This window comes from Cololabis saira, chromosome 18 (genome assembly GCF_033807715.1).
Source record: "Cololabis saira isolate AMF1-May2022 chromosome 18, fColSai1.1, whole genome shotgun sequence".
NCBI classification, from domain to species: Eukaryota; Metazoa; Chordata; class Actinopteri; order Beloniformes; family Belonidae; genus Cololabis; species Cololabis saira.
The window spans coordinates 10,593,244-10,608,191 of NC_084604.1; the positions used below are offsets into that span (position 1 = coordinate 10,593,244).

General features: G+C 36.5%; 1 protein-coding gene across 2 annotated transcripts in view; it reads left to right on the top strand.

Annotated features, from left to right (window-relative positions):
• Window positions 1–13,148, top strand: part of abracl (ABRA C-terminal like) — a 29,474-nt gene extending 16,326 nt beyond the window's left edge. The window contains exons 1-3 of one of the 2 annotated variants that reach the window (XM_061707012.1): window positions 6,703–6,793; window positions 7,522–7,594; window positions 8,567–13,148. In XM_061707012.1, coding sequence (XP_061562996.1) covers window positions 7,534–7,594; window positions 8,567–8,751 — 246 coding nt within the window. In that variant the 5' untranslated portion in view covers window positions 6,703–6,793; window positions 7,522–7,533 and the 3' untranslated portion in view covers window positions 8,752–13,148. Of the gene's footprint in view, window positions 1–6,702; window positions 6,794–7,517; window positions 7,595–8,566 lie in introns of those variants that run through there. The other variant, XM_061707013.1, reaches the window with a different exon arrangement.
• Window positions 13,149–14,948: the final 1,800 nt, after the last annotated feature.

A 14,948-nucleotide genomic window follows, 5' to 3' on the forward strand; every position in this document is an offset into this window, starting at 1 on the left:
TTACCTTACTTAAGTAGAAATTTGGGTTATCTATACTTCACTGGAGTAATTATTTTTTATTTTTATTTTTCAGACGATTTTTTACTTTTACTCCTTACATTTTCACGCAATTATCTGTACTCTATTTCATTTCGGCCTTTAAAAAAAACTATCCAGTTAAATTGCTCCATCTGGATAGAGTGAATTTGGTTGTGGTTGTTTCAGATGTTCTTGTCCAGTTTTGTTCTTACATCCGTTCCCTCAGATTCCTGCAACTAAACTTGGATGTACATTCCAATAAAGGTTAGGATAAATGATAACATGCCTCTGAAGTTTGACTTTTTGCACCATTACAATACTTACAGGCAACTAGTCATCATATCTTCTGCTCTCTGAAACACATGTTAATGCTCAATAGTACACGTATATGGTTCTTTAATATATTTGCATTATACTAAGATGCTTCATTTTCAATGGCTTTTGTCCTTAATGGCTTTTTCCCCCTTACATTACTTTTACTTTTATACTTTAAGTAGTTTTGAAACCAGTACTTTTATACTTTTACTTGAGTAAAAAACATGAGTTGATACTTCAACTTCTACAGGAGTATTTTTAAACTGTAGTATCTATACTTCTACCTGAGTAATGGATGTGAATACTTTTGACACCTCTGCCAAAATTTCACTTGTCAGTTCCACTCAAGGTGACCAAACTTACTTATGATTTTTGAAAATATCCATGTCTGTAGATGATATTTTGGTCTGATAACATTCCTGAGTGGCAGCTGGATCATAGTTATCAGCTCATGAAATCACCCACCCCTTTCAGAAAATTACATTTTAGATGCTGCTGCATATCCTGGTTTAGACTCATGTACAGGATATCTGTCAATGTTTCACTATATTGTCTTTGGTAATATTTTAAAGGGAACCTTTTAAGCATTCATTGAGGCTAAGATGTGAATCTTTCTGACCGACATAGAGGTCACTGCAGCTCTTTAAACTATAAACAACACACATTTTTACACGATTTTCGCCTGAATGATATAGTATCTTTTAGCCCTGTGTCAACTACGAACAACAAAGACACAAAATACAAAAACTGGAATACTCACAGGACCATAAGGATTCAGGAAATGTATAATACACCCAATTTAGAATCATCAATTAACCTGAAGGGGGTGGTAACTTCATGAGCTGATAACTATGATACAGCTGCCACTCAGGAAGGGTTATCATACCAAAATATTATCTATAGACATGGATATTTTCAATAATCATAAGTACGTTTGGTCACCTTGAGTGGTACTCATATCTGGTCTGGGCCATGGACTATTTAGTTTAGTTTTAAATTATTTATTTAGCAATATAAGACAAATTGAACAATAAATGTAATAACATTGAAATAACATGCAAGGAAAGGAAGAATCCTGGTGGAATCATTTCCATATATGAATAAAAAACAAAACAAAAGCTACACAAGGGGGAGTAAAAAAAAAAAAAAAAAAACACAAAAGAAAATGTAACTCAGATTAAATAATAAACACTACAAAGATGAAATAATAAGAAAGTTCTTTAAATGTTTTTTGAATATTGGCAAGGATGGTGATGATTTAAGAGATTTATTGAGTGAATTCCACAAGTGGGGGCCTCTGAAAGTGATGAAAGATTGATGTTTCCATGTTCTACAAAACGGTAAATTAAAATCATCTTTGTGCCTTGTGGCATAAGAATGAATATCGGAATTAACACAAAAGAAATTATGAAAAGAAGAAGGGAGATCTTGTATATAATTTTTTTAATTTGAACATAAATAAACATGTTTGAAAAATGTTAATTTTATTGACGGATAATAATGAATATTTAGTGAAAAGAAACAGTTGTTCCAACCAATCACTAAACCAGCTCCTCTGCAGGTTGATGGTAGGTTGTTAGTGAAAAACACCTGTTTTAAATGTACTGGCTGATCCACATGTATATGTTTTAATAAGCAAATATCAGCTTAATGTAAAGAAAATTATTTGACTAATGGTGCTTTGAGACTGACCCCATTTCGAAACTGGTCTTAATTTAAGATTGATTCAAAACTATTTTTGATTTTGTAAAAAAAAAAACAAAAAAAAAACATTAAAGCACATTCAAGAGGTGTATAATCCAGGTGCCATAAAGTAAAAACGCTGCGATGTTTCTGGATCAGCCTGTACATTCAGAACAGGGGTTTTCACTAACGACCTACCATCTACCTGCAGATGAGCTGGTTTAGTGATTGGTTGGAACAACTGCTGGACTGGATTTTTACTTTATGGCACCTGGATTATACACATCTGATTCATGGATTCATGAATCTCAGAGTGCTTACAAAATTAAAACAAGTACAGGAAAAGGTCAGTATCAATAAAATGTAAAATCTCAGAGACTGTGTTTTTACAAACAAACACGCCAGCATCCTCTCCTCTCTACTCTCCTTAACAGTTAAAAGCTTTCCTGAATAGGAAGGTTTTCAGGCCTGTTTTGAAAGTGTCCAAGTTCTGTGGAGCCCTGAACTGGGCGGGGGGACGGTTCCACAGGCCTGATGAGCAGAAGGCTCGGGCCCCCACGGTGCAGAGTCTTGTTTTCTGGGACTCGGAGGAGCAGCTGCCTGTAGGTCTGAGGGAACGGGTGGAGGTTTGTGGAGTGATGAGGTTTTGCAGGTATGGGGGTGCGTGTCCATTGATGCATTTATGGGTGAGTTGCAGGATTTTGTAGTTGATCCGGGAAGAGACAGGGAGCCAGAGCAGTGTGTGAAGAATGGGGGTTATGTGTTCGTATTTACTTATTTACTTACTTATTTACTTATTATTTATTTTGCAAAAATATAGTCTCAAATATAATATAGTATATAGTACAATATAGTCTCAAATCAAATATGAATCCGTCCATTATATATAATACGCCCATCCATCCATCCATCCATCCATCCATCCATCCATCCATCCATCCATCCATCCATCCATCCATCCATCCATCCATCCAAACATTTATTCCTATTCAATGCTCTCTGGGTAAAAGCAAAGCACGGGTTCTTCTTCGGGGGTACACCCTGCATGGGTCACCTGTCCATATCACAGGACCACACACACACACACACACACACACACACACACACACACACACACACACACACACACACACACACACACACACATAATCATACTCCTTTTTTACCAATTAAATACATGGATGAAACCGGAATACTCAGCCAAAACCCATGCAAGTATGGGGAGAACATGCAAACTGGGCTAACCACAAAGCCCCCGTGCCGCCCCATACACACTTTCTTTTACAGTGAGTAAATAATTAGTGCTAGTCTGATCAATAATAAGCTTAAAAATATATATATTTAAGCTCTATATCATCCAGAGGTCATGTGGCGCATTTTAAACTCTCCTGTATAGCTGTCTCCCATGTATACTATATGATTAAAGACACAGTAGGTGCGTTTCCACTAGCAGGAGTTCAGGGTAAATCTGCCCCAGACAGTAAGGGAGTTGGTCCATCTATAGTTTTTTTCTTATAGTCTCTGACTTCATGAAATGTACTCGTAGCAAAATGCATCTGGTCCAAACGCTTAAATGAATTGTGGTCACATGATTTATGTTCACATGAGACGGTGAACATCATTCAGAAATCCCGATCAGCAGAGACCCCCCGCCAGTAGGTTCCTGTTGGCCAACCTGAGTACCTCTCCTACTACAGGGCCGTTTTTCGCCCCATAAAGATTCTTGAAGGCCACTTTTACAGGGCCGTTCCTGGTAATGGAGACACACACAAACGACCCAGCCTAGAAAAATCTAGCCGGAACTCCCACTAGTGGAAACACACCTATAAAGACACATTATGGTAGGATAATGTGTCTTTATTATGCCTGTTATAAGAATATTAGCATTACACTAAATGTTTATCACATTTTTGCTTTTCATTTGTTATTTATTTTTATTTAAAAAAAATTGTGGCCTTTTTGATATGAAGACCACAGACTGAAAAAAACTTTCTATGTCAAGCGTTTTCTTTGACAATAAAAACAAGCAAAAAACTGAACTACTGTAACTAAACACAAAAAAGTGTGCTTTTGTTCTGAAAGTTAAATAGTGCATTATCCGGTTTGATCCCTGGTTTCTGACTTGACGGTCGTGACGTCATACGTCTACAGTGCAAGTCAGCGCGAGCTAGCCGCGTTAGCTTGCTTGGCCTGTGGGGACCCGGATGAATGGTTTCAAAATAAAGGTGCATTTAAAACTCATGGAATAAATGCACCTTTATATGAAAACAATATATATGTGTGTGTGTATATATATATATATATATATATATATATATATATATCTATACCACGGTCTGTGTGAATACTCGATTCACAGGTAGGTTCGGTCAAATTGCCTGATAACTTTAATATCATTGCTCTGGATGAACTGCCAGGTGGTAACCACGGCAACGGAGATTCAGAGAAGAAGAGCCGGCTACCGCATGAGTGATTTTGTAATTTCTTTTAATTTATTTTGTGAATTTAACAATTTTGACGACTGGGATGCAGAAGAGGAGAGAAAAGAAAATAGCAGAGCGGAGCTGAGCGGACTAGAATATCCCCCGTTGCTAAATCGTATCTAAGGTCCGTCCTCGTTACTGGAGAAGTCAACACTGTATCCATTAAGGACCTTATAGGACGGTAGTGATTGTTCCAGGTATTAGTCAGACCCTCAGGTGTTACCAAGGAAACTGAGTTATGGCTTGTTAAAACACTTTGTAATTTACCAGGTTGCAACGGCTGCAGACGAGAGATTAAATAGTCCACTCAGCTGTGGCTTGTTATAAAACTAATGATTTCAACTGAAAACACATTAAAGCATGAATAACTGATTTAATATTTGTTTTTTGGTAAGTGACCGTGGTATAAGCGGGATAATGCCCTTCGAGGTGATCATTATCATAAATATACTTCGCAGGGTTCCCTCTTGGGTTCACTCCGGGTACTACGGCTTTCTCCCACAGTGTAAAAACATTGCATATTAGGTTAATTGTACATTTGAAATTGCCTATTATATAGGGTGTGAGCATGAGTATGCATGGTTGTTTGTCTGTATATGTGGCCCTGTGATGGACTGGTGACCTGTCCAGGGTGAACCCCTGTAATTAGCTGGGATAGGCTCCAGCAGACCCGTGACCCTGCAGAGGATAAAGCGGGCAAAGAAAATATATGGATTTATATATACCAGAGATGTCAAAAGTATTCACATTCATTACTCAGGTAGAAGTATAGATACTACAGTTTAAAAATACTCCTGTAGAAGTTGAAGTATCAACTCAAGTTTTTTACTCAAGTAAAAGTATAAAAGTACTGGTTTCAAAACTACTTAAAGTATAAAAGTAAAAGTAATGTAAGGGGGAAAAAAGCCATTAAGGACAAAAGTCATTGAAAATGAAAGCATCTTAGTATAATGCAAATATATTAAAGAACCATATATGTGTACTATTGAGCATTAACATGTGTTTCAGAGAGCAGGAGATATGATGACTAGTTGCCTATAAGTATTGTAATGGTGCAAAAAGTCAAACTTCAGAGGCATGTTATCATTTATCCTAACCTTTATTGGAATGTACATCCAAGTTTAGATGCAGGAATCTGAGGGAACGGATGTAAGAACAAAACTGGACAAGAACATCTGAAACAACCACAACCAAATTCACTCTATTTACCGTAACTGGATAGTTTTTTTTTAAAGGCTGAAATGAAATAGAGTAACGAGGCTGTTTTTAAAATGTAAGGAGTAAAAAGTACAGATAATTGCGTGAAAATGTAAGGAGTAAAAGTAAAAAGTCGTCTGAAAAATAATTACTCCAGTGAAGTATAGATAACCAAAATTTATACTTAAGTAAGGTAACGAAGTATTTGTACTTCGTTACTTGACACCTCTGATATATACACACACAGATATGTATTGAAATTCAATGTATTTAGATGATGAACAGATATTAGTACGTTTACTACATAAAAAGAAAATAAGTTTAGATTTCGTAATAGATAGTGAATAAAATACACATCATACACATATTGAAACAAATGATCAAACATTTAAATGTGTATAAAAGTGGGCGCATCTGAAAAGAAACTTTAAGACACTTTAGGTCTAAAAGATAAAAAACACTATGGCCAGTTCAAAAAAGTCTGTATAATGTGTATACATCAATAAACCATATGAGCAAAAACCTGAAATAACAAGAATTCTGAAGCAGCTGTACTCTTGTTCATGCCAAGTTATTGTTCTCATGCAAAGCATCAAAGGGCCTTTTTGAATCTATGAGAAGGGCACAAACCGCTAGAAGAGGAATAAGGGTTTAATATTTGAAAATGTAGAGGGCTACTAAAAAGTAAACTTGTTTGGACCCTTTCACACCCTTATATGGGGCAGTTTTCTTGAAAGTGTGGCATTGTGTCACGATGAAGTCAGATGAGCTTTGGTGGTGCCTTCAAGTATTTAAGAAAATTTGTTAGCATACTCCCGCAATTAAAAACTGTTAGATTTCGATGTCATAACATTTAGAGTTAATAAGCATCACTAAAACAAAGAAAATAATCCCTTCGAATACTATTTAATGCAACTAGCCGCTCTTCTTACACGAAATGACATATGATTAAGTAACATTTTCCATTCAATTTCTTGTAGTCGAAAAATAATGTTTTCTGACGAGACCCTGAACGTCGCAATATTTTCACCGGTGCGGACTAATCAGGAACTCATCATTCATCTCATTACAAGCAAAAGGCAGCCATAATTAACAAGGTAAAACGCACAAACAACTCTCGTTTTCAAGCACGTTTTGTGTAAACTTTTATAAAGAAATTTCTCGTCACATTTCACGGCAGAGGCTGTCATCGTATCATTTGTGTGGCGTTAGTAGCGCAGAGCTGATGATGTCTGCCGCTCACAGAGATGCCTTTTGGTGTCTGAACTCCTAGAAAACCACACCGATCATTGAATATCAACTCCCATTTAGTGGGGGGGTTCCAAATCTCTAAAATAAATAAATGAAAACCTGCTATTGTGGGCATGTTGGTTAGCTGTGAGCGCTAATCCCGTATTTCCGCATTGGTGATCGTCCGCCCTTCCCAGGTTGAAACGTGTTGATCTCAAACCTGCAATCTGTTCTTCTGTCTAATGATCATCGTGCAAAAGCTTGGCTTCAGTTTTTATTTTATTTTAACTACGATCATATGTAATCCCATGTAGGGTTAGAATTTCCAACACCAAACTAACTTTGCAATTATATGCATTTTCAGATAATTTAATGCTATTAAAACGTGAATAACTGTAAAGACAAGATAGATTATATCGTCCCTCGAAGATGTCAATTTTTAAATCCTGCAAATTAAAAAAAATAAATAAAATTGTCTTAGTGAATTAGAAATGCTCAATTGTTATGCTCACTCTTAAAAAGTGTCATACAGTCTAACAAATCTTTATCCATTTCATGTATTTTTCCTATGATTTTTTGTGTTTTTTCTCCCAAGATTTCATCGACAATGAACGTGTCACATGAGATAAGCTTGTTGGTGGAAGAGATCCAGAGACTTGGCAGTAAAAGTGAGTAGGCTGGGATCCTGAACTGCAGGAGGCTGTGTCTCATCTTGAAGTACTTTGAAATATCACACTGAGTTTAAATATTTTAATCAATGCCATATCAGAATCAGAAAGAAGTTTATTGCCAAGTTGTTTAACACACACAAGGAATTTGTTGTGGTGATTGGTGCAATACAAAAGAACAAACAATATATTAAAGGAGCATGAGGCAAGAATAAGAAATGAGACTCATTAGCGCCACGACGACCGTCGGGGTTACTGCAGCTTCATCTTCAGCTTCATCTGACATTATTACTAGAAAACCTAAAACGTATACGCATTTTTTTCATAAATCCTGCCTCCTTTAAAGGAGCATGAGGCAGGATTGAGGCAGGATTTATGAAAAAAAATGTGTATACGTTTTAAGTTTTCTAGTAATAATGTCAGATGAAGCGTTCCAAACCCAAAAGAATGAGCCCTCTAGTGTATCTCTCCGTTGCCTTGAACAGGCTGTGTGCTGCAAAATGTGCTGCAATTCTGGTCCCGAATTTCCCGCGCTGTCCTGCGGATGTGACGTCACATGACGCTGCATGCACGTTCTCCCCGTTCTCCCGTGCCGGCTTCACTGTTGGCTGCAGTACCCCTGACGGCCGTCGTGGTGAAGGGTGGCGCTAGAGAGTCTCATTTCTTAAAAGGAGCCTCATGCCCCTTTTAAAAGAAAGAATGTACAACATGTTGGTTTTAAAGTGCCGGAGTAATGAGTCTGTACAGAGGTGACCATATCTCACCACTTCTGTTTAAGAAAGCATAAAGCAAGGTGTTACACTACCTTGAGAACATAAATCAATACAATTAAAGTTGTACAGAGCCTCAGACTGTAGTCTCTAATAATGTTACCATCAGGTTTTTTACAAAGTCTAACTCCATCCTATTTTTAAATAAGCTCCTATTGCTGCAATACATGTTTTAGTAATAGGCGTTAACCTCTTATTTCAGATGCCAGTGGTCAAACTAGTGTGACGTTTGGAGTCCTCTTCAATGACGACCGCTGCGCCAACATCTTTGAGGCGTTGGTGGGGACCCTGAAGGCAGCCAAGAAGAGGAAGGTGATCGATTTTCAGAGTGAGCTGCTCCTGCAGGGCGTCCACGACAATGTGGAAATCACCCTGCTGCAAGAATGAGACCGGCGTTAGGATGGGACGGCCTTGTGGGAGCTGTAGGTCTGACGGAATCCTTCCAAATACAGCCTCAGTTTTCTGTCATCCTCCGTTGATTACAAGGCTCAGTATTCCAGTGGAAATGCAATAACCAATCAGATCAAAACCAACAGTACACTTACAGACCCGGGTGGCAATTTTACATGTGATTTAATTTCAGTTTGCCAATTTTTGGTAATTAACAGTGAGTACTCGCAGTTTAAAACCTCTTTCACTCTTACACTGTGGCCCTGAAGTGTTGCAGACATTCTCCGGAAGGTGTGCACGTAAGAGTGCAAATGTTTGCACCAGACGGACTTCATACCTCCATTTCTCTAGTATTAAAACAGAAAACTCTCTGAATGGCCCTGTGTGTGAATAAAACTACGCAGAAATGTCACAGCAGAGCAACTGTGTGTGTTGATAATAGCTGCTGCTTCACACTTTGAACACTCTTTTCTACCCTGGGTGTTGCTCTCCATGTGTTTTCTATTGCATACATGTATGGCTATCAACCATTATTACAAATAAGCCAAGCCTCTTTAACAGTTATTTGCATCATATCCAGTCTTTTGCGCTCTGCACAGATGCCACTCTGAGCATCTAGAGTTGTGACATTTCATCTGACATTGTAAATCAGTTGGGGATTCAGATTACATTGAAAATATTTTTTTTAAATGCTGGTTTTGCCACGTTTTTAACCACAAGTGTTATTAGGTTTCACTTCTATGATGGGGTATTACTTTGGAAAAAATGATTGTAGATCACAACCAGATGGCTCTTCTCAACGGCTCCAGCATCAGAAAGCACAGCAACTTTGACAAACGTCTTGAGATTTAAAATTTGAGTTGTTAGAATTGTTTCCCTTCTTAATAGGTGCCTGAAGTAAGCTCTTTCTTTATACTGTTTAGAAACATTCAGACTAAACGGTTCTGACAGCTCTCTGGGAAATATGGAATAAGTGATGCCAAAAAAAGGACAGAATAGATATAACACAAATGTCATAACAAAGATAATGTAAAAAAATGTCATTTGTATTCATTTATTTGTCCCTTTTATGTACATATTTTAATATCAATTGTATGTAATTCAGCCTTTTTCTTTCTTTTTAATTAGTTTACTTAGTTTTTATACTTTTTTTATTTTTACTTTTATATAACTTTTTTTTAATCTCAAATTTGATCAGAATTTGATGTTTATGGACGGTTCAGGTCAAATAAGAGTATATCAAATAGTTGTATCACTCTGATGGTAAAGTGGATGCTTACTAGCAGACAATAAACACAAATAGGAAAAAGCATGAAAAGAATAAGGAAAAAAATCAAGGAATTACAAAATAGCTAAAAGCTTTTTACAAAGAAATAGAAAAATAATTTACATTTAATTAAAATATATTTCAAATTTTGACAAATTATCAAATACAGGTGAAAACAAATGAAATGCTTCAAATGACATCCACATTTATTCGTTCTTACATTGATTTCTGTTCATATTTAATATTTTACAAACTTTTTGTAACATTCCCATCATTCCATAGAGAAACTCCTTATAGAAGAACATCCAATCGTATCCTTTTTCTCTGGTTGTGTTCACACGTACATGTGTACCAAAGAGCCAACCCGTATAAAATCACAAAATAAACTTGTCAATCTAACAAATCCTCCTCAAAATGCTCACACGTTTATCCATTTACTGTATACGTATATTTTCAATCAGTTCCCATACCGTTGCATTACGGTTGACTTCTTTTTTTCTTGGAAATCTCCTACTCTGAATACTTGAAAGAATTAGCCAAAATAAGACCTTGTAAAACTGCTCTGTAAGCTTAAAACGGAGCACTTTCTGAGGATCAGTCACAAAGACGAGGAGGAGTTTTCTCCAATACTTAGAAGAACTGTAAAACGGTTACTGCAGCCCAAAAGGACATAAAGATCCATCACCTAAATATCAGGTATTCTGATAAGTATTACAGAGAAAAAAAGAAGCTGTGGGGACAAATGTGAGTGTGTGTTTACCATCAGTGCCACCAAATGCATGTTTCATGGTCTGAGAGACATCTTTCTAACTCTTGTGGATCTTACTAAGAAGGTTTTTGTGCTTTTGGAAATCTCAAAACACTTCCTTATTAGAGATATGATCTTAAGACAGTTGAGGTGTAAAGACGCATTCACATGAAAAAAAACTCATTTCAATGTACAAAAGCCATTTTTAGTTCATCTTATATAATTTCATATAAAAATTCCACCAAACAAACTCCAAAAATTGGCTAGCTTGCAGAAAGCTTACAAATGTATGTCTTGTGGATTTTTTATTCTGTGGATATTAAAGTGTTAACATATATAAATTCTCAGGACCAAAACCAAAATGTATCTGATAACTTTTCTGTGCTTTTGTTTAGTTGCGTTTTCACTCCTTTGTTCAGGCATTGTAAATTCTAGGTTATCTTCATTTCTCAATATCAGAACTTATCACCTGTAGGCGATTTGTTTTGTCCGGTGGGAAAACCGTCTCGCCTCCTTCCATTTAGCAGAGTTTAGTCAGACAGAAAAAGTATTTGACAACGTTATCGTTTTATAACTGAACAGCAAACTGAAACCAGCAACTAAGAAGAAGGGATGCAGTTTACATTTATTAAAGGAGAAAGACTTATCAGCTGCATTTCTGTCATGATTTGTGTGCATTTTAAATCTTTGTGTACAAACAACTAAATTTTTTTTTTTTTAATCTCAACATTTTTAGAAATTTAAAAAAACTTTTTCTAGAGATGAAAATCCTTGGTTTCTAAAGTAAACATGAACAAGTACAATGAAAATGGTCAGCAAAGGTTTAATCCAAAATGACATGTTAGAGCACACAAAGGTGTTTTTAAGAGTTTTGTCAAAATCACATCGCTGCATTTAGTGGTAGAAAAGTCAGGACCAACTGAACTCTGTTCTCCTGTACGTCATTTTCTTTGACCCTTCTTTAGTCTTTGACTGCTCTTCTCTTCCGGTGTAATCTTGGATCTTCTACCTCGATCCTGTCCAAAGATTTGGCACCAAATTGTGCTTTTCGCAATTTACCAACCCCCAATAACGGCTTATCAGTAGTAGACTGAAATGCAAAAAATAAATACGTTTAAGAAAAAAAAAAAAAAAAGGATTTTGTCATTGATCATTGCTAAAAAAGTCTGGTTAAAACTTGCAATAAATTTAGGTGGAATCTAGTAAATGACTGTTTTACGTTATCATTAGATGTCACAACTATTATTTGTCTTAATAAATCTTCCACTATATATATCCAGAAGTCCACTTTTCCAGTGGGATTCTCTGTGATCTCTGACATATTTGAGAAATCTTCAGACCGAGCGGTGGATTTCAGAGGAACATGTATACGCTCCGCTTACACCCAGTTGTAGCTAACACGGTGTGAAAAACCAATTCCAGTCGTTCGACTACTTGGTCACATTGTTTTGGCTACACGTGTAGAATGATATAAGATTAATCTCCCATGATGACAATGAGCTGGTTTAAACACCATTTATATCATGAACTTTGGCATCTCCTGTAAAGACCTGTACTTCCCTGAGCTGACTACCAGGGGCCGTGTACAATTTCCTTCAAACTGAAGATAGCAAGTGGAAACAGGAGCTTCATTTTTATCTGATTCGTTTGGAGGTTTTTTTCTTATTAAAGTGTATTTTAAAATTAAAGCCACTTTTTTTTAAAAGCGGTTTCAAAGTTTTGGAGCCGTTCACATGATGGACACAGTGCTTAACTTTTCGCCTGAATGTAATATCCGCTACTTGAGAACTGCTCTACTTATTCGCATAATATCCAGGTTTTCGTGCTTCTTGTTGAAACATCCCTCGTTTTTTTTACAATCTATAAGTTATTTATTTCTCAAGGAAGAAAGTTTTCAACTTTTACTTCACCTGTTTCCCCCAAGCTTTTATAAGACCCACTTCACTGCTGTTATACCGGCATTTCTAAATCTTCATTCAGGTGTTTCTTGTTTAAGTTCGACTTGAAATGTTTTGATTGTGAACATCTGTGGCAAAAATGGTGAAATCAGGAAAAACAGAACCTGGAGAATCGGTAAAGTTGTGGAATTAATACAGAAATGGACGAAGAAGGAAGATGCTGCTTTGTGTCACTGTCACAATTATCCTGCTGTTGCTCTCAGATGAATTTGTGTAAATGTGTTTTTTTTTTATTAATGATTGCAAATAATAAAGACATTGTCACAATGGTGCCAATACTTAAAGCCATTTCTGTAAACTACTGGGTTGCCTGCCTGATGTATTCAAGTGCATCATTACTGTCTTTTATATTGACAATAGGACAATGTTGAAAGACTGCAGGATTCTTTTACTGTGGAGGAATAAAATCTTTACACTGAAAGCTGTGATCCTCTTTTGTTGTATGTTTTTATTTGTTATATTTTATATGAATTAACCTCATCAGGTCAACATCAGTGTTAACTTAAAGCAGCTCCCTATGATTAAAAAAAAAAGTTTTTCTTTCTTTGAATGTTTTCTTTGATTGTGTGTACACCACTAGTACTACTATTAGTAGTACCAAATGCAGGGGATATTAGCTGTCTGTCTCATAACTGACTGCACTGGAGTCTTTTATCTGGTCAGTGTAGTGTGATCTAGTGCAGTGCAGGGATGGGCTGTATGGACTAAAAAAATGATCACGATAATTTCTGGCATTTATCCCGATAACGATAAAAAAAAATACCAATACAAAAACGTCATCAATGGGAATCTTTCTTTCTTTCTTTCTTTCTTTCTTTCTTTCTTTCTTTCTTGCTCATTTCCTTCCTTCCTGTACGTTGTGCGTGGAACGCAGAACCATAAATCCGGCTTTACACAAAAACGTCATCGGGAATTTATCGTTTTTACCGCGAGATGACAAATTCTTACCGTGGGGAATTTTTTTGACGGTATATCGTGAACGGTAAAATATCGCCCATTCCTAGTGCAGTGGTTCCCAACCTTTTTTCCTTGGAGCCCCCCCTACTTGTGTCTAAGACCAGCCGGACCCCCCCAACCCGTACGTACTAGCACCAATAGAGTAAAGTGATTCGTTACAAATCTTTAATTGAAATTTTTTTTTACATTAATTGTTTTTTGATACATTTTTCTTTGGTTTACCTATACAGATATGACTTTTTTTTCTCACCTTCATTTTGTGTCACCAATGTATAAAATACGAACAAAAACATGAAGTAATTTCTGAAAATGTGTCTTTTAATATGAGAGCAAAATTTTTCAACATTTTTCCTTCAACAACCTGTCAGAGTAGTAGTATGAATAGATAAAATACTAAGTGGGTTTATACAGACTTGGATTACAGTATTCCATTAGGTGTGTTATTATGATTTTTTTAATTTATTTAACATGCGCAAATATAGGTTGGGAGACACTGATCTAGTGGATGAATCTGTGGTACGAGCAACATTACCGAAACTATCTTTTAAACATTTGTGGGCGCATCGGCTGTGAGCAGAACTGGAGAAGCTGCTGTCTTTCTTCAGAAACTATCTTCAAGTCTTGTTTTTACAGCTTTAAATAGGAGATTTGTGCTCACGTTTGCCCTTAAATCAGCTCTGCATTTCATTATTCTTACATGTTAGTCTCAGATTGCAATTAATAAAATTTACTTGATATTCAAGTATGGTACTTTTTTTTAAAAAGGAACAAAATTAAGGCTATTATTTAGTTGGAGTATATATCTCTGCCAAAGCTGCTAATTTGCAATTTTAAACTGGGGCTTTTTGCTGTCAGCAGAGGCAAATAAGAAGGTGATGTCTGATTTTACCTGGGCAGTAGCACAAGTAATGGATCCCAGACCCCTTGGATCCTGTATCGCCATAGCTGAACATTGAGGCTCACAATTAAACAATCCACTGCCTTTTGTTAGTAGTATTCCAAAGCTGCTGGAATAGTGTATGGCAACAACTGTGCCAAATATGGACTAGAAGTCCCAAAGTGGAGATGGGAGCTACCTAGAGAGTGGCAGAGTATGAATGAGCCAATATCCCGTGGGACGTCCAATTCCAATCAGGTAAACTGGCGATGAGTAATCAACTGGACACTGTGGTGGACAAACTCCAGGAGAAAGCAGTAGTGATAGATGTAGCAATCCCAAGTGACAGCAACACGAAGAAGAAGAAAAAGATAAGCTGGAAAAACA